General features: G+C 37.5%; 1 protein-coding gene and 1 non-coding gene across 3 annotated transcripts in view; both read right to left on the bottom strand.

Annotated features, from left to right (window-relative positions):
- Positions 1-10,520: 10,520 nt before the first annotated feature.
- Positions 10,521-23,783, bottom strand: part of TAB2 (TGF-beta activated kinase 1 (MAP3K7) binding protein 2) — an 84,976-nt gene continuing 71,713 nt past the window's right edge. For both annotated transcript variants that reach the window (XM_069489231.1, XM_069489230.1), the window contains 3 exons: positions 23,584-23,677; positions 21,863-21,943; positions 10,521-12,568 (listed from right to left, as the gene is read on the bottom strand). In XM_069489231.1, coding sequence (XP_069345332.1) covers positions 12,426-12,568; positions 21,863-21,943; positions 23,584-23,677 — 318 coding nt within the window. In that variant the 3' untranslated portion in view covers positions 10,521-12,425. The remainder of the gene's footprint in view (positions 12,569-21,862; positions 21,944-23,583; positions 23,678-23,783) is intronic.
- On the bottom strand, positions 14,646-14,749 carry LOC138396207 (small nucleolar RNA U13). The gene has a single exon (XR_011235671.1). It is a non-coding gene; the product is annotated as a small nucleolar RNA U13 (small nucleolar RNA).

Here is a 23,783-nt window from a genome sequence, read left to right as displayed (position 1 = left end):
CCTGTGGTACTATGTTCCCAGCAGGAACACATGGCCCAGGAGACAAGGGTGGCACAGAAGTGACCATCAGTGACTGCTGGGGGCTGTGTGCTTCTCCTCCTGACGCTGGCTCTGCAGGGCTGTAGGTCGCGGCCCAGAAAGGGAGGGCACTCTGGCCAGAGCACACGGCAAGGTCTTGTGGAATCCAAGGCACCTTGTGGCAGGCACCTTGACTCCTTGCCTGCAGTGACCAGCAGGTGAAGGGTCCCCGTCCTCATCTTAGGAGGAGAGAGAGGTCAGGGAGGAGTTCGTGTGGAGCCCAGGCCACGCACTTGGCCACCTTCGGTACTCCTGTGCCACACTGTAACTGCGGACAGGCGTTTGCAGTCAGCCGGTGACAGCTGAGTGCAGACTCAGCACCCCTGGGAAAGAAGGTTGGGTCACACCAGCAGCACACCCCATAACCTGCTGAGTGGCCGGCTGAGGGTACGCAGAACTCTGAGGGGACGATGGAGGAGGGACAGGATAAGACCTACTGTCCCACCAACCTCTGGGCCCATGGAGAAGCTGCTTCCCAGACCTGCAGTGAGGAGATAAAGTGGAACTTGGGGCTCAAGGCAGGGCAGTGACAGCCACCAGAGCCACCACACAGGAGTCCTGCTGGGGGAGGATCCACAGTCATCTTTGCCCACAGCTTCCTGAAGGCTGTGTCCAGCCCCTGGCCAAGCACAGTGGGCTACTAGGGCCACTGCACAAGGACACTGGCCTCCTCTGATGAGCTGAATCTTGAAGACCCCATGCCCCTCTCTTAGCACCAGGCCGCATTCTGGGAGTCTGTCTGTCGAGTCCCCCAGTGCAGACCCTCCGGGGACCCTGCCCATGTCTAATCGCTGGTGTCTCCAACCAGGCCTCGTGGCTACTGCTGACAAGGATGCTCTTTGGATTTGAAAGATCTGCTGTTAGGCCACTTCTCAAGGGGGTGAGGGTCTATAAAATATTTTAGGATGTTAGAATAAAAGGCAGCCTTAAAAGAATTTAAAATTCAGTGCATTGTTCTCATTTTTTGTTTTTTTAACTTTGCTACAGAACATTAAAAAAATCAGTTATGGGCTGGCGATGGCTTGAAGCCTGGCGTCTGAGAACCCAGGATGAAACCAGCCTCTGGGGCGCTCCCGCTTCCCCAGCCTGGCTGCTGCCCCTGCGGGCAGTGTGCGCCGACACTGTGGTCACTTCTAGGTATTTTTCCACTTCTGCTTTGTGGATGGGCAGGGATGGGTCTTGCTCAAGTTTAGATGCCCTCGCAGCTGTCGGAGATGGTCGGTACCTGCCCTTTGTAGGAAGGACTCTGTTCTCGCGCATCGAAGAGGATGCTGCACTCGAATTTTCTGACAGCTTCTTCTGTGACAGAGAAGGGAGAGGAGACGAGGGGGGCCTGGCGCCCCTTCTCCCTGCTCCCTCCCCACGTGCTCATTTCCTGGGATCAATAATCAGGTGCTTTGAGGTGGGCCGGACCACGTTTGTGCTGTCTTGTGGAATGAATCAAAACCTTAATCGCCTGCTCTCATAGTTTCTTTTGAACTATGGAAATATCAACGCTGTAAGAAAATATGTCTGAAGGGAACACTGAAAATAGCTTCGACTTTTCTCTGTAAAGTTTTTCCGGGTGAGCAATGTTTTCAACTTAAAATGTTCCCTTGTAATTATGCCTCTGTCTGTATTTGTGATTTGCTTGACTTCCATTCTGTTTATTCAGCAGTTAAGGGCCCTGCCACGGTGATCAGCTGACCGAAGACATCCTTGTGGTGTGCTTAGAAAGCGAGAGAGTGGAGCCCAAATAAAGAAACCACGCGTGTCGCTTCCCTGCTCAACACGGCACTTAACGTGGAAAGGCACAGTCTCACCGCGGTGCCCTCCACTCTCCCTCTGCCACACGGATGGCACTGTGGGACAGAGGGTGGGAGGGAGAGAGAAGCGGGGAGAGAGAGGGAAGGAGAGAGGGAGAGAGGGAAGCAAAAAGTGATGTCAGATTTGGAAATCTGTCCAACTTAAAAGAAAAGAAACTCCGCGCTGCTGGTGTTCCACAACTGTAAGATGCCACCAGTGCAGCACCTAGAGCAGAAATCGCCAGGCTTTAGGGAGCGGTGACAACAGAGCTGTCCCCTGGCCGTCCCCTTTCCGTCCTGCCCCAGCAACAAGACAGCAGCAACATCACAACCGAAGCCAGTACAGAAGTGATTAAAAGCTAGTTTTCTGAGCATTTAGCAACACTCCTTGACTAATGAGGTCTGTTATGTCACAGAAAAGGAGAAGCCAGAAAAGCATTATGGTTTTAGGTTCGCAGTTTTTCAGGAAATGTCATGTTCTCTCACATTTAGAATTTTATTTATTCTTCTGAATTTGAGCATATGCTACTAAAGAGAGAATCTGAAATGAAACCATAACACGACCACTCTCAAAGCAGCTGGCACCACTTCCAGCAGGTCCCCGCAGCCAGCCCAGGCCGCGCGCCCAGAGCACAGGTGAGCGCGGGACTCTGCGTCCCCTTGGCTGCGCTGCCCCAGAGCCCAGAGCAAGCGTGGCACGTGGGACTGTACTCTGTGAATGAACAAATAAATAAAATTTCTAAATCAAGGTTTAACTTAGAAAGCAGAGACATCTGGTAGTTGTTTGGGGTGTGTAGGCGGCGTAGGATGCTGCGCGGTGAGCGTGAGCAGAGACACTGCGTGCACAGGAGAATTACTAGACGTGCGGTCGCCAGCCCTCCAGGGCCACAGCCTCTGCATCCGTGGAGTCAGCCAACTGCCGATCAAAAATATTCAGGGAGAAAAACCAATAAAAATAATACAAATAAAAAGCAATATAGAACAATACAGTATGACAACTGTTTACACAGCATTTACATTGTATTAGGTATTATCAGTAACCTCGAGATGATATCGAGTATACAGGAGGGTGCGCACATGCCGATTTATATCAGGGACTTGAGCATCCAAGGATTTTAGTATCCAAGGGGGTCCTGGAACCAATCCCCTGTGCATATGGAGGGACAGTGTGTATTTTAGTGGAAAGACACTCGAAAATGGGAGAACTAAAGATGGCAGCTTCCTGGGAAACGTCTGTTCTTACGGAGAATCCAAGCTTCGAGAAGGCCCGAGGCCATGGCTGCAGAATGTCTGTCCCTGACGCTGGTGTCCCTTTATGGACTATCAGATGGTGGCTGCAGGAGGGGTGTGACACTACCAGGACAGTGCAGCTCTTCCCTCCCTCAGAAAGAGTGGCCCTTTGGAAGGACCAGAGAACCAAATGACTAGGAGGGCACAGATCCTCGTGCACACATGGCCACATTCATTAGGACACTTTCAGTGTGTCACACTGGCTCCCTGCAAGAAAACGGTGACAACACAATGCTCCTGCCACAGGTGACCACAAGCAGTGATCTTTCTTAGTACAAATTCAGCAGTGTTATGGTTTGAGAAGAAAATCATTCAGATACGTGGTGATCTAGAGGAGTTGGCACGTATACTACTAATGTGAAGTAAGTTTTAAATAAAGCCCAAGTTAGCAAGAGTGTAGATAAAAGAAGTTATAAAGGAAGACAGGATGATGTCTGTCAGTCTTTGGTTTTAAATATGACAAGGCTCTATTTTCTGTCTGATGTTTACTAAGGAGCATCTAGCCAGTAGTATTATTAATGATAGTGAGCAGTAGGGAAAAAAAGATTGTGATTGATAGAGAGGAAGAAGGTGGCAAGTTTTAAAATCCTTGCTGCATGTTTTAGCCATTCGATATTAAATATGTTTTGGGATACTTTATGATCGTAACAAAAATCACCTACTAGCATTCATTGGAATGAGATTGTGTACACGTGGTCTGTCCATAATATGAAAAATAGAGACATTTATTGAAGATACAAGATACAAGAAACATTGTACATAGGACAATGATGCCTCAGTCTCCTTCAAAGTAGGCACCTTGGGTCCTCACACAGTTCTCCCAGCATCTCTTAGCCCAACTCATACACGTTCAGCATTCCCAGGTGTTCTGCCTGTTGCAGGCCTTCCAGAACGTGGACGTCTCCATCAGAGCTCTTGAGTGACCAGGTACATTTTCAATGAGCAGGAATCTTTTATTCTGAGTGGAGGCTCTCAACAGTGGGCTTAAAATATTCAGTAAACCATGCTGTAAACAGATGTGCTATCATCCAGGTTTTGTTGTCATTTATAGAGCACAGGTAGAGCAGATTTAGCATAATTCTTAAGGGCCGTGGGATTTTCAGAATGGCCAATGAGCACTGGTTTCAACTTCAAGTCACCAGCTGTGTTAGCCCCTAATGAGTCAGCCTGTCCTCTGAAGCTTTGAAGCCAGGCATTTACTTCTCCTTCTAGCTAAGAAAGTCCTAGATGGCATCTTCTTCCAATAGAAGGATGTTTCGTCTACATGGAAAATCCGTTGTTTCATGTAACCACCTTCACCAATTGTCTTAGCTAGATCTTCTATGTAACTTACGGCAGCTTCTATGTCAGCACTGGCTGCTTCATTTTGCACTTTTATGTCACAGAGGTGACTTCTTTCCTCAAACCTCATGAACCAACCTCTGCTAGCTTCAAACTTTTCTTCAGCAGCTTCCTCATCTCTCTGCCTTCATAGAATTGAAGAGAGTTAAGGCCTTGTTCTGGTTTAGACTTTGGCTTAGAATGCTGTGGCTGGTGTGACTACTAAAACTTTCTATCGGCAAAAAGCCTGTCTTATCATCTGTGTTCACTGGAGTAGCACTTTTAATTAATTTTTTTCAAGAACTTTTCCTTTGCATTAATAACTTGGCCAACTGTTTGGCACAAGAGGTCTAACTTTTGGCCTGTCTTGGCTTTCGACATGCCTTTTTCACTAAGCTTAATCATTTCTAGCTTTTGATTTAAAAGTGAGAGATGTAACTCTTCCTTTCACTTAGAGTCTATTGTAGGGTTATTAATTGGCCTAATTTTAATATCGTTGTCCCAGGGAGTAGGGAAGCCTGAGGAAAGAGAGATGGGGGAAGAGTGGTCAGCGGCAGTGAGCACACACACATTTATCCAGGGAGCCCCAAAACAAGTAAAATAGTAACAGCAAAGATTACTGATCACAGATCACCATAACAGATATAAATGATGAAAAAGCTTGAAATATTATGAGAATTACCAAAATGTAACACAGAGACTTTATAAAGTGAGCACATGCTGTTGGAAAAATGGCACCAACACACTTGCTTGATGCAGGGGTCTACAAACCTTTGATTTGTAAAACACAGTATCTGGGAAGCACAATAAAGCGACACATGATAACACCAAGTCTGTCTGTATGAAAGTGGAGAGGTCAAAGTAGCAATGAATGCAAAGTGAGCACAAAATCCACCCAGTTGTCTGAGAGAAGGTGCAGTCTGGAAAGGCCTTGTGATCTTGACCCTTGAGGTGATCCTTGAAAGGTTAAACAGTGAGCTGGGCAAACGGGATGGACACAAGGACACTGGTGGGGATGTGCAAGACCTATGTAGGGGGGAGATTAGGCCAATTCAGTTGTAAAAGGATTCTACCCGGAAGTAACTAAGGATGCTGAAGAGACAAGTAAGGAATAGATGACAGGGTCTTACAAGTAAGCCCAGTGAACAAGGGGGGAAACAATCAAGATTTCTGACCAGGACAGTGGACATAGTGTTATACCTGTTATATCTGCGGTATACCAGGATCTAGCTGCAGGGACCTGGAGCCAGGGGAATCAGTGAGGTCACAGTGTGAGAGGGCACTAAGCCTAACAACCCACAGGTAGGCTCAAAGGTGAAAGTTTTTTCTTTTTAAACTCTCTGGAGCCAGGGGTGGGAGTGCACGCCTGTAGTCACAGCTACTTGGGAGGCTGAGGCAGGAGGATCCCTGGAGCCCAGGAGTTCAAGGCCAGCCTGGGCAACAGAGTGGGACCTTTTCTCTAAACAGCAACAACAAATATCTGGGAAGCATTTCCAAGGTGAAGAAACTGCAGTATTTGTTCACTGTGCTGTGAGGATCAAGAAGCACTTTTGGAATGAAGATCAGTAAGCGCCAATGGTTCCATTTGGTGACAGAGGAAGGCTGCCCCCAGCAAGGGAAGAGAGCGGAGGCGAGACGGGGGCCCCTGAGGAGGGAGGCACTAGAGTGACGTGTACCTCGGTCAGTTTTAGGCTTAAAACAAATATGCAGATGTGCAAACACTGAAGTAAGTCCTTTAAATAAAGTGTTTATTTTCCTGTAGAAATAACTTGTTATACTCCATCATAAAATGTACATTTAAATAGCTAGACATACAATAGAAATATAAACACACTTGATCTTCAGGTCAGCCTTTGATACTTCTATAATCTTTGCAAGGCAGCCAACCTTTGACATTAAGAGGGAAAAATTCAATCTTAGTGAATGAAACATTAAGTTATGATCTACTGAGATGGCCCTAGAGCAATTCAGAGAAATAAACGGCAAACTTACCTGTTAATACTGTTCAGAGAAAAATACCTCAAAACCCATTCATGTAAAACCATGACCCACTTTTAGGACAATGCACTTCTTAGTGCAAGAGAAGGGGTAGTAGGCTCAGAAGATAGTTTCACGTTACTCCTCACAACACCCCTGTGAGGTGGGTTTAACATCAATTTGATTATCTTCATTTAACAAGGAGGGGAAATAAAAGCAAGGAACTGCCCCAGAGTTACAGGGCAAATCTATGGAGATGTCCAGATCTTAACTTTCCTGACTCTTAAAAGAATTGAAAGGTCTACCTGAGGAACAGGGTACCATGGTGTTAAAAATGCTCTATGGGTGGTCGGGCGCGGTGGCTCACGCCTGTAATCCTAGCACTCTGGGAGGCCGAGGCGGGTGGATCGTTTGAATGCAGGAGTTTGAGACCAGCCTGAGCAAGAGCGAGATCCCATCTCTACTAAAAAAATAGAAATCAATTAGCTGGATAACTAAATAAAAATATAAGAGATAAAAATATAGAGAAAAAAATTAGCCTGGCATGGTGGCGCGTGCTTGTAGTCCCAGCTACTTGGGATCTGAGGCAGGAGGATCGCTTGAGCCCAGGAGTTTGAGGTTGCTGTGAGCTAGGCTGACGCCACGGCACTCTAGCCCGGGCAACAGAGTGAGACTCTGTCTCAAAAAAAAAAAAAAAAAAAAAAAATGCTCTATGTACAGTATGTAATGCTGTACATGCTCTTTACAGTATGTAAAGAATACTGTTAAAAATGCAACTGCTTTCATAACCTCTCTAAATAGCTTACTATTACAATGAAACATGGTAGTTCTATTTTTGAACCAATAAGGAAGAAATTTACAGTTGCAAAGACAAGGCATTTTTAAAAGATTACGCTAACTCCCCAAACCAGCCTACTACATACTGCGAAGGAAAAAAAACCTAACTTAACAAATACAAAGCTACAAAATTCTGTTTTCTTTACAAGAGACCTTTTTTCTCAGTTACGTAATTATATTTTCAGATGGAAGAAATAAAAATTAAAATGCAGCTCTGAGCCATGTCATCTTGAAGTGAAATGCATATATTATAGCTCCAACAAACTGGAGCCAAAGATATGTTTACTTGTTGTGTCAAGTATTTGTAATATTATGTGGGAAACTATGCTAATACCCAGTGTATAAATATTAAACCTGGAACAGTCTTTGGTGCCACTAGACTATTTTCTAGGGCAATACAGCTAACTTGAATTACTCATGGGCTGAATATTATACTGTTTACCTCTTAACCCTATCTTTGCTCACTACAATTTCCTATCAACATTACATTGATGAAATGTCAGTTAATTTTATTATTTATAAATACTTTAAAATATAAAGTTAATAGCTAATATATTAGGTTATTAAACATAAAATGTCCAATTTCCTTAAGTACTAAGTTTGACAGTTTATATCTTTGATATTTCACTGGACACTTGCTTTATTTTTATTGTGAAGGTACATCCTTCCCAACACACGTCTTCCCAACGCACGTTTTGGCTTGTGATTATCTTTCAAATTTTTTTTAGAGCAGTTTTTGTGAAACCATGGATAAGTCAAAGATTTTGGGGTTATTTTTGGATATGAGTTCCATCATGGAACCAATGCAGCACAGATACCTTGAAATATCAATGAAGGGTTTGGGAAAGATGTGGCTAATGAACATACAGTATGTCGATAGTTTGGGAAGTTCTGTTCTAGTGATTTTAATCCTGAAAATGAGCCATGTGGGTGACCTGAGACCAAGGTGGATAATGATGAGCTGAAAGCTGTAATGGAAGTGAATCCATCTCAACCTACACGTGAATTGGCATCAAGGTTTGATGTTACTATTCCAACAATATTGGGCCATTTGAAACCAATGGGCAAGGTAAAGAAGCTGGATAGATGGGTTCCTCATGAATTAAACAAGCATCAGAAGAGAAATTGTCTCGAAGCTTGCCTTTCTTTGTTGTCATGACATAAAGATGAACCATTTCTACACCATATTGTTACACGTGATGAAAATGGATTCTTTTTGACAATCGCAAGTGTTTGGCACAATGGTTGGATAAAGATGAAGTGCCGAACACAGTCCAAACTTGAATATTTATTGAAAAAAGCTAACAGTGTCTGTTTGGTGGTCTCGCGCTGGTATTATCCACTACAGCTTCAAGAAACTTGGTCAATTACAGCCAATGTCTACTGCAACCAATTGGACAAAATGATGAGGATGCTTGGGAAGAAGCAGCTGAGATGGGTCAATAGAGAGAGGCCAATCCTCTTGCAAGACAATGCTAGACCACGTCACACAAACAACAATGCTCAAAGTACAGATGCTGGCCTTAGAAACTCTGTTATCCACTGTACAGATCTTGCACCAACTGACTACCACTTCTTCCAGGCTTTGGACCACTTCTTTCAAGGAAAAATATTAAATTCTCAACAAGCTATGGAAAATGCCTTTTGTGATTTCAACTCCACTCTCCAGGCTTCTTTGCTGTTGGCATAAACAAGCTACCGTTAAAATGGCAAAACTGGGTCTACAGTTTAGGCGCACACTTTGATTATTGTACTGCTTCTTTTTCGAGATATAATAAACTACATTTTTGATTTGAAATTGGACATTTCATATTTAATGACCTAATAGTTTTGGACTCTCTGTAGATATGAGTTTTGGCACAATTTTAATTCTTCAATGTGAAGTTAATTAATATGAGACTATAGACTGATTCAGGTTGTTCATTTAAAAAACTAAGTAGAGATTTTAAAAGAAAAATCAACTTTCACTTTCTTTCACAAAAATTTGCGATATAATACCCATCTTTGTATAATGTATTAGTTATGACAGTAGATGCTGGCTGGCACTTTGTTAACATAAAAGTTTTCCTGAGAAGTCCAGTTTACATGCTCCACCAATTCCACCCCCCCAAGTTCTTTAAATATAGAGAATACTGGCACCCTGCTCCTGTGTGGAAGCTCAAAAAGAAAAAAAAAAAAAAGAATGTTAGCACTCAATAATTAGTGTCAAAAAACACCAGTCCATCTTTCCAATGGAGGTTCTTAGATCCATAATTCTATTTTAGTGCAATAATTCCTGAAGGTAGTCTCCAGATGACCAGCATGTTCAGACCTTATATACCTTGGCAAAGAATATCCTTCCCACTAGGTTTAAAAGACCATTCAAGGCTGGGCATGGTGGCTCATGCCTATAATCCCAGCACAAGGCTGAGGCAGGAGGATCGTTTGAGGCCAGGAGTTTGAGACCAGCTGGGCAACACAGCAAGACCCTATCTCTACAAAAAATAAAAAAAAAATTAGCTGAGTCCCAGCTCCCTGGAAGGCTGAGGCAGGAGGATTGCTTGAGGTGCTGGAGGTTGCAGTGAGCTTTGGTGACACCACTGCACTCTAGTCCAGGTAACAGAGTGAGACCTTGTATCAAAAAAAAAAAAAAAAAAAAACAAACCCAAAAAGAAAAAAAAAAAAAACAAAAAACAAAACAACAACAAGCAAAAACCATTCAAGGTAGGCCTTTCTATCGTATAATACTGTGTCATGGAGAGATCAGCAAATGATACTTTCCTTTTCTTAAGCTCAGAAAACCTGTGAGTCCTAATTCTTTGAAAGCTGTGGATAAAAATTTTCTTCAAGAGAAGCACTACCATCCTCAACACCTACATTACGTATCATTGGATAGAGCAAATATTAACCAAATGACTACTCTGGTTAAATGACCCAAGAAATCACATTTGTTTGCAACAATGGGGTGAATCTTCAAACCCCAATAAGAAATGAAATGGAAAGCTATAACAAACTGTTAAAAAAGCAATATCCATTTTTCTGGCTCAGTTGAATCATGGTTGCTTCCTTTCATCAGTTCAAAAGACGTCTGGGGAAATTGATAAAATAATCCAAGAAATGCAGTTGAACGTCATGATATCACGAGAAGACTATGGAGAATGAGTTTTCTCTGATTTCAATTAAAGGTTAAAGTTCTGCTGAGGTATAAATTATCTCCTGTCCCACAGGCTTTAAAAACAACTCACAAAATCCACATTAGAATATAAGTTTTTTAATTTTTATAAATAACTTATCTGTTACAAAGTTTACCCAGCTAAATCACAAAACCATCAACTCAAGATATCCAAATTACGTTTTATTAATAAAACAAGTAAAAACTGATTTATCAATCTTCACATAGAACTGCAGATGAAGCTGAAAAACAAGGCCTATTTTTAAAACAAAATGTATCAAATTAAGGGCTTTGGGTCTATTGTCTAATTAACTAGGATTGTCATATTTCTTCCCATATACAAAATACAAAGCTTGAAAGTCAAGGCTTTGACATTCATAGAAATCACCTGTAATAATCCTGTTTATTTGAAACATAGCCACTTGCAAACATTTACAGTGGGTGACAGTCTACATTATCTTCTATCTTTTGCTATATTTCAGCACTTCCCTTAGCCCCATGCTCGGTACTGATATATAATTTCATAATTCTGTCTTTTTAAATGCATACTGTTCTTTTTCTTGATTCCATTTAGTTATATACATTCCTGATCATCTGAATATTTATTTTCCTTACAAAAATATATCATCAAAATAAAGAGATGCTTGAGGTTGCTTCAGTGTTCAAGTTTGCTTATTTTTCTTTTTTTCCAGCTTTTCTTCAGTTGTCCTAAATATGACTAGCCTTGTTTCATAAATACTCATGACACTGCCACCAAGTCAGGTTTAGAAATGGACTGCCCCAACAGTAAAGCATTTAAATTTCTCTCCAAAAAAAGGGCTGTAGGTACTGCTGCTATTGCTGGTTTTCAAACTGTACTTTCCCAATAAAAAATCTCTTGTGAAAGTTCTGTGGGACACCAAGTAGATGAAGCAAGCTCAGCCTTGTTGTTCTGTCAGTGGGTTAAAAACATCTTTTGTTTAAAGCTTTCCTGTGGAAGAAAAAAACACTGTGTTGTGTCACCCACTGCTGAAGTCAGTAGATACTGTGACCTACAGACATAATTCTTATCATATTGTCTGCAATTCACTGGCTGCATCTGTATGTTTTCACAGAACATTGGCACCCATGAGGGCAAAGTACAGAATAAGCAGAGGGAAATTATTCTGTGCATAGTTTCATCTCATTAATGCTTTTTTATTTTAAGGCATTGCTTCTCTCAGGTAAGGCTTAAAAAGGGACATGATCGTGCTTAATCACTAAAAGGAAAAAAGAAAATTAGTTAACAAAAGGCTATTACACTATACATATAGAAATATAAGAAAATAATAAAGAAGAAAAGAAATCACTTAAAGCAGACTCAAGAGATCTGTACAGTAGCAAAAGCTTTGGGGTAATTCACTGCATGTTTGTACAGACAATGCATGCTGCTTTCCTTTGCATCTTTAGCCCCTAGATGCTGGCTTCACAGAGTGGAGACGTTTTCAGGGAAGACAAAGACAAGGCCAAGAGTACCACAGATTTGTGAACTTCTTCCCCTATCCAATGGCACTATGCGGCAGCAAAACAGTTTTTAAATAGTTAAACCTTGTTCCTTTTCTTCGTGTATGTAGTGTTTCACTGAAAGCTTTACAAATAAAAAAGCTATCGCTCTATTCCTTCCTCCTGTCAAAATTCAGTAGTGACATGAGGGGAAAAGGTACTGGGAACACCTAGGCATTAACATATTGAGAATTATCCATATGGGATACTGATAACACTGTACATGGTTAGCAGTGGGCACCCAAGTCTTCTGGCCGAATACCTTTCATGTGATGAATTTCAACTGCCCATGACATTATACTGAGGTATTATTAGCTCTGTGGGCTGACATTTAGCATTAGCACACCACCATCTTGTCACACCTTCAATTTGACAAAACCCTATGTAGCAGTGAAACTTCTCCCCCGATGACAAACTAGTTTCTTGAACTTCAGATGTGTTTTAGAGAAGATACAGGGCCTTCTGGCTCAGAAATGCCTTGGCATCTCACACTGTTCACAGCGGATTAAGGCTGGATGGTTCAAAAAAGTACAGGCAGTACAATTCCACTGAGCTCCCTCATCATCTTCTGTGTCTTGAGTCTTTGGTGTTTTGATGGTGGACCTTTGATCTGTAAGGAAGCAAAAAAATTATTTTAGAAGTAAAAATCACAAAGTCTAAAAAATTACCGGCAATTTTAAACACCATCTGTACTGCACAGCATGAAGCAGCTTGTTAACCAAATGAAGCATCTAACTGAAACTGACACATATGCTTGAGCATCACCAACCTCCATCAAGCTGGTACTTCTCCCTTCAGGGGAATAGCAACATGGACATGATGTTATCACCGCCATGTCTCCTTAAAGGAGAAAACAGCATCATTTTCTCCAATTTACAGCAAGAGAAAGGGTATCTAATAGCAAAGATTCCCACAGTATCACTTAAGATTGTAAAAAGGTGTCCTAATGCAAAACAGTACTGACGGTCTGATTAAATAATGTTAGAGTCTCATTTCCCACTGAAGTAGTGTTTGTATTTGTTTTCAACCAGAAATGGAAGTTTCTGTTAATACATGTTCTCTATCTGCTGAAAATGTAAGTCTTGAATAACACAAATAAAATATAAAGACAAACTAGTTTCTAAAGTCTTATTTAACTATACATTAACAATAGACCCTGAAGAAGTAAATCAGTGTAAAAACATTGCCATATTTTATTTCTTGTATTATTTTTTATCACATTTAATATGGGATTGAAAGCTGGGAGAATGGAGTTCTGCTCCAGGGTTTGCTATTAACTCGTGATTTCTTTGCTCTGTGATTTTAGATAAATCACAGGTTTCTTATTTTAAAATAAAGGTCACTGCTGTTCTAAGAAGCCAATGTTCTAAAATGTTTAAATGGATAGTGGTATCTTTAATATACAGAATAATTATATTCTTCAAATGTCTCTTATATGAAATTACATTTATAAAACTACTTTTAAAAATTTGGGTCTCATAATAAATTTAGAATAGTATTGCTACAAATTATTTTTGGGAAGTTTAAAGTAAAAGGAGAATGAAGTGTTGGATTTCTCCCACCAAGGTATATAATTTGAAGATTCAAATCTATGTTAAAACAATGTATATTAATATGCAAATTCTACCTACTCTGTTAAGTTGGTAACTAAATGATACCTTTCCTGCTATTTTAAAACAATTATACCTAGTAGATGAAAATATAGGAAGTTTTTACAACAAATTTAAAATAATCAAGTGATATTTGGTACTCTGTTCCCCTTTAGCAGCACCTTACTTACTGATTAGTCTTACAGTTTTTATTGCAAAGTCCCCAACTTTAGGTGTTGGTTTTCCATTTGTCACGATGTTTGCCACACGCACATACACTTTTGAGTGTTATTTATATAGTATTTTCCCCAAATTGAATAATTTAAAAACATCTAATTAAATCTTATCCTAAGTAAAAATAATTGAAAAATCAAGAGTCTGACAATACTAGTTAGCATGCCCTGAAACACATTAAAAGAAATACAGTTCAAAGAAGTTTGACTTCTTACCACCTAAAATCATACTCCACACCTGGGAAACATTTCACAGAATAACTGTTTTAATCTGAGGAGCCGTCCTTCTTACTGGAATTTTGATCTCAGGCATTCGTTAGAAAACATGCCTTCATGGTGCATTTTTAGTACAAGTTTGTCTATTCCTTTTGTTTAACCGCAAAGGTTAAAATTTTAAGAATGGGGACCATAAGGAAGTAGTACCTTTTTACACTTCAATGTATTATTTAAGTGGTACTTAAGGCAATCGATAGGGGATCTACAAAAGTTTTTTAAATGAAAATCTTCAGTGGTTTTCTTACATCTGCACAATCTCATTTGGTACTTAGAATTACAAATATTTTTATCAGAGGCATTTGGAAACTAAATAAGCAAAATTGTAGAAGAAAAAAAGGAAGTTAGATTGCAAAGAATGACATGTGATTTCCACATTTAATTTTAGCTATTAAAAAAAAATCTCCACATTGTGAAGCAGAACTGATTTGAAGAACTAAATAAAACTCTATAAATGTCTCCCTACTTCAGCCTTAAGGCAAAAAATGATTGATTTCCTATTTCTCCCCAAACAGCCACCATACAAGCTTCTTTCCCCAAACAGCTTTTAAGTAATTATTTTTTTCTTTTACTTTTCTTTCTTTTTTTTTTATGTCAGACAGGTAATGTGCCTACATCCTAACAAGGTTTGAGAGAGGCACATCTCATACAGGCATGTGAAAACCCAACCATCATGCTTATAAACTACAAAGGGGTCTTTTCTTATTTTTTATCATGGAAAGTTTCAAACACATACAAAAGTAGGGAGAAGAGTAAAATGAGCCCTCATGTTTTCATCCTGCTTCAATAATTATCAAGACCAACCTTATTTCATTCTATATTCTTCCTCCCTCCTACTCTCCATTCACACATAATGGATTATGCTGAAGCAAAGCAGGAATCTTTCATGAGAAAAACTAGTTTTTGAAAGAGTAAAGAGATTATATTACGAAAACTCAGTCTGAAATACTCACTTTGCTTATTTTAAGGAGTTAGTGCATATGCTACTGTTTCCTTTATTCAATTAACATCCAAATAGCATCTAGTGTCTGAACACTAGCTTACTGTGACAAACACCCTAATTTCACTTTTGATTCTCTGTAATAACTGCTCATTATATTCCAGCTAGCTATGTTTAAAAACATTAAAATAAAAGAAAATATGAGGACACACACAGCTAGGTCTAATTACACATAAACAAAAATGAAAGAGTGAAAAGAGCAGAATACTGAATGAGAACGTGAAAACTCTTAACAAACCAAAGAACCAGCAACACACTTTTTCTTTCTTGTTCCCATTGTTTTCCTTTTAATAAAACTTTATTGACAAAAACAGATAGCAAACAGGATGTGGATCATAGGCCATAGTTTTCCGACCTCTAAAGCCCAATTTAATTTGGATGGTATCCTACCAGTATATAACACATTGACTGCCACACTAGAAAAAATTTTTTTTCATAGGGGCCACAGTGTTTTACCATGAAAATAGAATGAAGACTTCGAAAACAAAATGATCCTTTCTCATTTAATGAAAAATGTATTATTTTTTATTGTTTTCTATGCATGAGTTATATGCAACTTCAAAAATAGTTCAAGCAGCTCCCAAGGTAAAGAGATATGTGACTTACACATGGTTCACAAGGCCCCAGGCTCAAAACTAGCATGAGTTAAATACAACTCACACGGCAGTTAATGTGATAAGCATGTGAACTGTAGCTGCCTGATTCATAAAATGATTTACTTTTGTATTTCTTAACCTCTTCTCTTTCTTCCCCTATATTAAGTACTTAATTTCGCAATGACAATAACCATAAATTTTACAGGATGTCCTGTAAGTCCAGCCTCACAGGAAAAACGTACACTTCTCTATCCATAATTCATACTTTCCTATTTCTACACACCTTAACGTTTCTTACGAAGGAAGAAGTAATACAAATAACTTTTTTTTTTTACTTGGAGACAGAGTCTTGTTCTGTCACTCAAGCTAGAGTGCAGTGGCGTCATCATAGCTCACTGCAACTTCACACTCCTGGGCTCAAGTGATTCTTCTGCCTTAGCCTTCCAAGTAGCTGGGGCTATACCTGGGACTACAGGCATGTGCCACTACACCTGGTTAATTTTTCTATAGAGACGGGGTCTCGTTCTTTCTCAGGCTGGTCTCCAACTCCTGACCTCAAGCAATCCTCCCACTTTGGCCTCCCAGATTGCTGGGATTACAGGTGTGAGCCACTGTGCCCAGCCACAAGTAAGTTTTATCTGTGAAGCCATTTGAAAATACAAACATATGTAGAAAACATTGCATGTTTTGAGTATTTGTTGCAGCACACTAGTGAGGCTGATATAACCCCGCTACTAACCCGATTCACCAAGTGTTTGTTGACTTATCAATCACACCAGAATTTGAATAAAAGCTCTGCTCTTGTTTTGCTGTCTTTTTTTGGATGCTCTCCCCCAACTTACTGAGGTACAGTTGACAGTTAAAAATTGTATATATTTAAGTTGTACAGCTTGATGATTTGATATATGTGTACATTTGTAAAATACTGACCAAAATCAAGATAATTAACATATCCAATACCTCATATAGTTACCATGTTTTGTTTTGTGTGTGTTGAGAACACTTAAGATCTACCCTTAGCAAATTTCAATTATTTAGTAAAATACAAATAAACACATTGTTGTATATTAGATCTCTAAAACTTATTTATTTTGCATAGTTTAAACTTTGTACCCCTAGATCAAAATCTCCCCATATCCCCTGGTAACCACCATTCTATAGTCTTTGTTTCTAGGAGTTTGACATTTTTAGACTCCACATATAGGTGAGATCATATAGTGTTTGTCTTTCTGCATCTGGCTGACTTCACTTAGCATAATGTCCTCTAGGTTCATCCATGTTATCACAAATAACACGATTTCCTTATTTTTTTAAAGCTGAATAATATTCCATTGTGTCTGTATGTGTGTGTATATATATATTAATAATACATTTATCTCACATTTCTTTATCCATTCATCCACAGACATTTAGGTTGTTTTCATATTTTGGCTAATGTGAATAGTGTTGAAATGAACATAGTGCAGACAGTTTTCTTTGAAGTACTGATTTCAGTTCCTTTGAATATACACTCAGAAGTGGGATTGCTGGATCATCAGGCTTTTAATTTTTTTTGAAGAACCTCCATATTATTTTCCTTAATGGCTGTACTAATTTATAATCCCACCACCTGTGTACAAGGATTCCCTTTCTCCACATCCTCACCAACACTAGTTATCTTTCGTCTTTTCTGGTAACAGCCATTCTAACACATTTGTAAGGTGATGTCTCATTGTGGTTTTGATTTGCATTTCCCTGATGCTTAATGAAGTTGAGCACCTTTCCATATACCTGTTGGCCATCTGTATGTCTTCTTTTGAGAAATGTCTATCCAGGTACTTTGCCTATTTTTTAATTTGGTTATTTGCTTCTTTTACTATTAAGTTGCATGAGTTTGAATACATGTTGAATATTAACCCCTTATGAGACATACAGTTTTCAAATATTTTCTCTCATTCTGTTGGTTGCCTTTTCACTCTGTTATTTCCTTTGTTGTACAGATATGTTTTAATATGATGCAATCGTACTTGTTTATTTTTGTTTTTGTTGCCTAGGTTTTGGTATCATATCCAAAAAATCATTGTCCAGGACAACCTCAAGAAGATTTTTATCTATGTTCTCTTCTAGTAGTTTTATAATTTTAGATCTTATGTTCAAGTATTTAATCCATTTTAAGTTGATTTTTGTATATGATGTGAGGTAATGGTCCAATTTTATTCTTCTGCATGTGGATATTCAGTTTTTTTTTTTTTTGAGTCTCACTCTGTTGCCCAGGTTAGAGTGCCGTGGCATCAGCCTAGCTCACAGCAACCTCAAACTCCTGGGCTCAAGTGATCCTCCTGCCTCAGATCCCAAGCAGCTGAGACTACAGGCATGTACCACCATGCCCGGCTAATTTTTTCTCTATATTTTTAGTTATCCAGCTATTTGATTTCTATTTTTTTAGTAGAGATGGGGTCTCGCTCTTGCTCAGGCTGGTCCCGAACTCCTGAGCTCAAACGATCCACCCGCCTCAGCCTCCCAGAGTGCTAGGATTATAGGTGTGAGCCACTGCGCCCGGCCGGATATCCAGTTTTCCCAGCACTATTTATTGAAGAGCCTATCCTTTCCCTATTGTGTGCCCTTGGCACCCCTGTCAAAAATAAGCAGACCACAGAAACATGGGTTTATTTCTGGGCTCCCCATTCTGTTCCATTGGTCCATATGTCTATTTTTATGCCAGCACCATACCGTTTTGGTTACTATACTTTGTGATAGATTTTAAAATCAGAGTGTATGATGCCTCCAGCTTTGTTCTTAAGATCGTTTTGGCTATTTGGGATCTTTTCTGGCTCCATAAAATTTTAGGATTTTTTCTGTTTTTGTAAAGAATGCCATTGAGATTTTGATGGGGATTGCACTGAATTTGTAGATCACTTTGGATGGTAAGGACATTTTAACAATACTAATTCTTCTAATCTATGAACACAGGCTGTCTTTCCATTTATCTGTCTCTTCTTTAATTTCTTTCATCAATGTCTTATAATTTTCAGTGCATGAAACTTTCACCTCTTCGGTTAAAAGTTTATTCCTAAATATTTTATTCTTTTCATTGCTACTGTGAATGGGACTACTTTCTTGATTTCTCTGATTTCATTTTTGGATAGTTCATTGTTTGTGTATAGAAACACAATTGACTTTTGCATGTTGATTTTGTATCCTGCAACTTTACTAAATTTATTTATTAGTTTTAACAGTTTTTTTTTTTTGTTGTTGTTGTCTTTAGGGTTTTCTATATACATGATCATGTCATCTGCAGAGATAATTTTACTTCCTCCTTTCTGATTTAGATGACTTATATTTCTTTTTCTTGTCTAACTGTTCTGGCTAGGACTCCCAATACTATGTTGAAAAGAAGGGTGAGAGTGGGCATCCTTGCCATGTACTGCATCTTAGAAGGAAAGCTTTTAGTTTTCTTTCACTGATTATGTTACCCAAGGGGTTTTTATATATAGCCTTGATCATCAATTTCCTTCTATACCTATTTTGTTGAGTTTTAACCATGGTGTTGAACTTTGTCAAATGCTTTTTATGCATCGATTAAGATGATCACGTGGTATTTTCTTTCATTTTGTTTCAATGTATTGTATCACACTGATTTGTATATGTTGAATCATCCTTGCACCCCAGGGATAAATCCCACTTGGTCACAGTGTATGATCCTTTTAGTGTGTTGTGGAATTCAGTTTGCTAGTAATTTATTGAGGATATTTTACATTTATGTTTATCAGGATATTGCCCTATAGTTTTCTTTACTTGTAGAGTCTTTGGTTTGGTACCAGGGTGATGCTGGCCTCAGAATGAGTTTGGAAGTGTTCCTTCTTTCAATTTTTAGAAGAGTTTAAGAAGGACTGGGATTAATTTTTCTTTGAATATTTGATATAGTTTACTCATGAAGCCATCTGGTCCTGGGTTTTTCTTTGTTGGTAGATTTTTGATTACTGATCAATCTCCTTATTTGTCCTTGGAGTGTTCAGGCTTTCTATTTCTTCTTGATTCAGTTTTGATAAGTTTTATGTTTCCAGGAATTTATCCATTTCCTTCTGGGTTATCCAGTTTATTCGCATTTAATAGTCCTAACAGTCCTTTAAGATCCTTTTATTTCTGAGGCATCTGTTGTATTGTCTCCTCTTTCCATTCTGATTTTATTTGTCTTCTCTTTTTTTCTTTACTTGTCTAGCTAAGGGTTTGCCAATTTTGTTTATTTACAAAAAAACCCAACTATTAGTTTTGTTGATTTTTTTCCTATTGTTTTTAATTCTCTATTTGACTTATTTTTTGCTTTTTATCTTTATTATTTTCTTCCACCTGCTAACTTTGGGCTTAGCTTGCTGTTCTCCTAGTTCCCTGAGGTGTAAAGTTATGCTGTTGGAGATTTTTCTTCTCTTTTAATGTAGGCATTAATCTCTATAAACTTACGTCTTAGTACTGCCTTTGCTGCATCCCATGGGTTTTGTTATGTTGTTTTTTCATTTTTGTTTGTCTCGAGATACTTTTTTTTATTGCTGTTATTGATTTCTAGTTTCATTCCACTGTGGTCAGAAAAAATACCTGGAATGATTCTGATCTTCTTAAATTTGTTACGACTTGTTTTACGAACTAACATGTGACCCATCCAAGAGAATAGAATATCCCATGTGTGCCTGAGAAGAATGTGTATTCTGCTGTTGGGTAGACAGTTCTATATGTGTTTGTTAGGTCCACCTAGTCTATAATGTTCAAGTTAGCTATTTCTTTATTGATTTTGTCTAGATGTGCTATTATTATAAATGGAGTGCTGAAGTACCCTACTATTACAGTATTGCTGTTGATTTCTGTCCTTAGATCGGTCAATATTTGCTTTATGTATTTATATACTCTGATGTGGGATGCATATATATATATATATATATATATAAAATTATGTTTTACTGTCAAATTGATATTTTACCTTTATATAACCTTTGTCTCTAAAGACAGTTTTAGACTTAAAAATCTACCTTGTCTGATGTAAATATAGTTACTCCTGATTTCTTTTGGTTACCATTACAAGAAATATCTTTTTCTATCCCTTCCCTTTCAGCCTATGTATGTTTTTAAATATAAAATGAGTTTCTTATAGAAAGCATTTCATTAGATCCTGTTTTCTAAAATGTATTTGTCTACTCTATGTCTTTTGATTGGTGAGTTTAATTCATTTACATTTAAAGTAATTATCGGTGAGGACGTACTATTGCCATTCTGTTGTTTCCTGTCTATTTGACAGTTATTTTGCCCCTCTTTTCCTCTCTTGCTCTCTTTGTTATTTGATGATTTTTTAATAGTGATTTACTTTGATTATTTTCTCTACCTTTTGTGTATCTATTATAGGATTTTTCTTTATGGTTAGCTGGAGGCTTGCATAGAATGTCTGTTAGTTATACTTATCTATTTTAAATTGGTAACTTCAATTACACACAAAAATTCTGTACCTTTACCACCTCCACCCTGTCATACTTTGTGTTTTTACAGTCAGAGTATGCTTTTTTAAATATTATATATCCATTAACAAATTTTTACATTTTAACTTTCATATTAGGGTTAAAAGTAAATTAGACACCACAATTACAGTGTTATATTAATCTGTATATGTCTATATATTTACCATCATTAGTGGTTTTTATGCACTTGTTTTCATTTCTATACATATTTTAATGCCTAAAACACACAGACATATTTTAAAATGTCTAAGTTTGATGTGTATATAAGTTTGATGTGTATATATTCTGTGAATATCAATGATGTAAAATGACCATTTATTTGGAATTCAGAGTATTTTGATTACTTAGAATTATGTATTAATTAAATGAAACATGATATGCATGAAAAAAACTTCCCTAAGGTATCTTTCTTACCATTTGTGTAAAATTGTAAAGAATATAAATCTTTGCACTTGATTTTTGTTTTTTAAACCAAGACTTGCTATTTTGGAATTATACAGTGATTTCCTAAGGTCACACATATTACTCCTTAAAAAGCTAAGTATATTATTACACCCTTGCATCATACCCAATCCCCAGCACTTAAATGAAAATACACAAACATCTTCCTAATGAATTCACCTAAGAAAGCCAAAGTTTGGAGCCCTTCTAGAGCAGCAGGTTGCTAAAAATAAAAATTTTCTAAAATCTCGCTTTTCAAAATGTAATAGTTTTCACACTTCATGGATACACTAACCTTTGGGTTTTGGTGGCACAGGACCTACAAATCCAATATTGTCATAAAAGTTATGAATAGCGCTGGGATTAAAATGTGGTCCTGAAATACATGAAAAGTAAATTTATCAACGTTTATAGCTCAAAAACACTTTATTTTTAAAGCAAGTATTTCTTTCTAAAAAACACATTATAAACAGAAAAATGCTTTTAATTTATTTTGTCCCTCTAATGGCAAATTATACATAAGATTTCAAAATACTTTAAATATAATTTATTAGGTATATTATAGTACTCAGAAACAGAGGTAAGTGGTAAACTGAGGAAGAGGTCAAATCAATGCTGGTAAGACATTAACAGAATTGGAAGTAGAATTCTGTTCTGACAAGTGAAAATAACTTAAAATTTAATAATTTAATATATAATTTTAAATTATCAAACATGGACTTAAACAATTAAATAGCTTTGCCCCAAGTAAGTATAAAAATATTACATTAATGTAACATAATGGTTCGGATTTTATGCAAAAGGAATAAGTTCAAAGATTGTATTATAGTTTCTAGACCAGCATTAACTTTTTCTCTCCAAAGTTAAATTATGATATTTTTCTATGAATGTTTTAAGATAAACAGCTTAGCCAACATTTTACAAGAAATAAAACTAATTGTCTTCCAGTTTAATGGATTCTGGACTACACTCAAAAGTGTGATTAAGGATTTCTTTTTTGCTGGCTTCCTTCCCTTTCCTGTCTTTTCATATTATATATTTCTATTATTTCCTCAACTTCAGAATTAGATTTAAGTGATAAAATTTCCTTTTAATTCTCTATGGAACTTAATTAAATTATAAATATTTTTACTATAATAAATTATTGCCTGTTACTAACAGCTCAAGTATAAACAACTATCATTGTCCTAAGAATGTATAAATCTTATTTTTATTTTGTTCTCTATTTTATCAATTTAGCTAGTGCCATTGAAAAGGGGATACCTTTTAAATTATATTCTTAAAAGTATAATTTTTGAAAGGTAAAAGAAAAAAGGAAACAGGAAAAATTTATGTGAATACATATATTTTAATCTCAATAAATATTGTGACAGATTCTACTAATAAATAAAAGCAATATGCTGACTCGGGAAAGGGGGGGTGGGGAAAAAATATGAAACTATTGTTTTTAACTTGCACTGTTCACTTAATAATTTATAATGAATATTTCCCATATTATTTCATATCATTGTACAAGAAATAATGTATACATTATGAGGACATACTGTATCTAACAAGATATACTGTTAGACTCTTTGATTCTGTAAAATTAAATTAAAAAAAAAATAAAAATAAAAAAAAAAACAAAAAACAAAAAAAAAAGAATTTTAACTATAATTAAATTATTGAAATATAAAAAAAAAAAGAATTTTAACTATAATTAAATTATTGAAATAAAAAAAAAAAAAGCAATAGTTCTGGCAATGCATCCACACAATAGTATCATCTTCCCTTAACACATGACTAAAGTGGATCTGAAGGATATAAAGTATATCAAGTTACTCTTCAACCAAGTACATAATTACCTTTTCAGGGTAAAGAGGAAATAACTCAATAGTTCTTTACCACTATCTGGCTCCAAAGTCAAATGTTCTGAGACAGTATTAAGGTTATAATCGGTAAGTCTGTTTTTAGCTACAGGAAAAGAGTTGGTAGATTAATACAATGAATTTCAGCTGAGTATGTATTGAACTTTACCTCGGGCTTGAAAAAGATCAATTTCTTTGGTTAAGCAGTCAATGTCAATCTGGAGTTGTCTATTACAACTTCTTAACTGCTGCATTTCTTCGAGCTGAAAAATAATTCTATGTAAGAAAGACTGGCATTGAATTCTCATGTCATTAGTTAATAAAGAGTGGAGTTTGGCAGGGGAAAGTAAGGACAGAAAAATAAGTATG

Source organism: Eulemur rufifrons, chromosome 15 (assembly GCF_041146395.1).
Source record: "Eulemur rufifrons isolate Redbay chromosome 15, OSU_ERuf_1, whole genome shotgun sequence".
NCBI lineage: Eukaryota > Metazoa > Chordata > Mammalia > Primates > Lemuridae > Eulemur > Eulemur rufifrons.
This window is presented reverse-complemented; position numbering and strand designations above follow the sequence as displayed.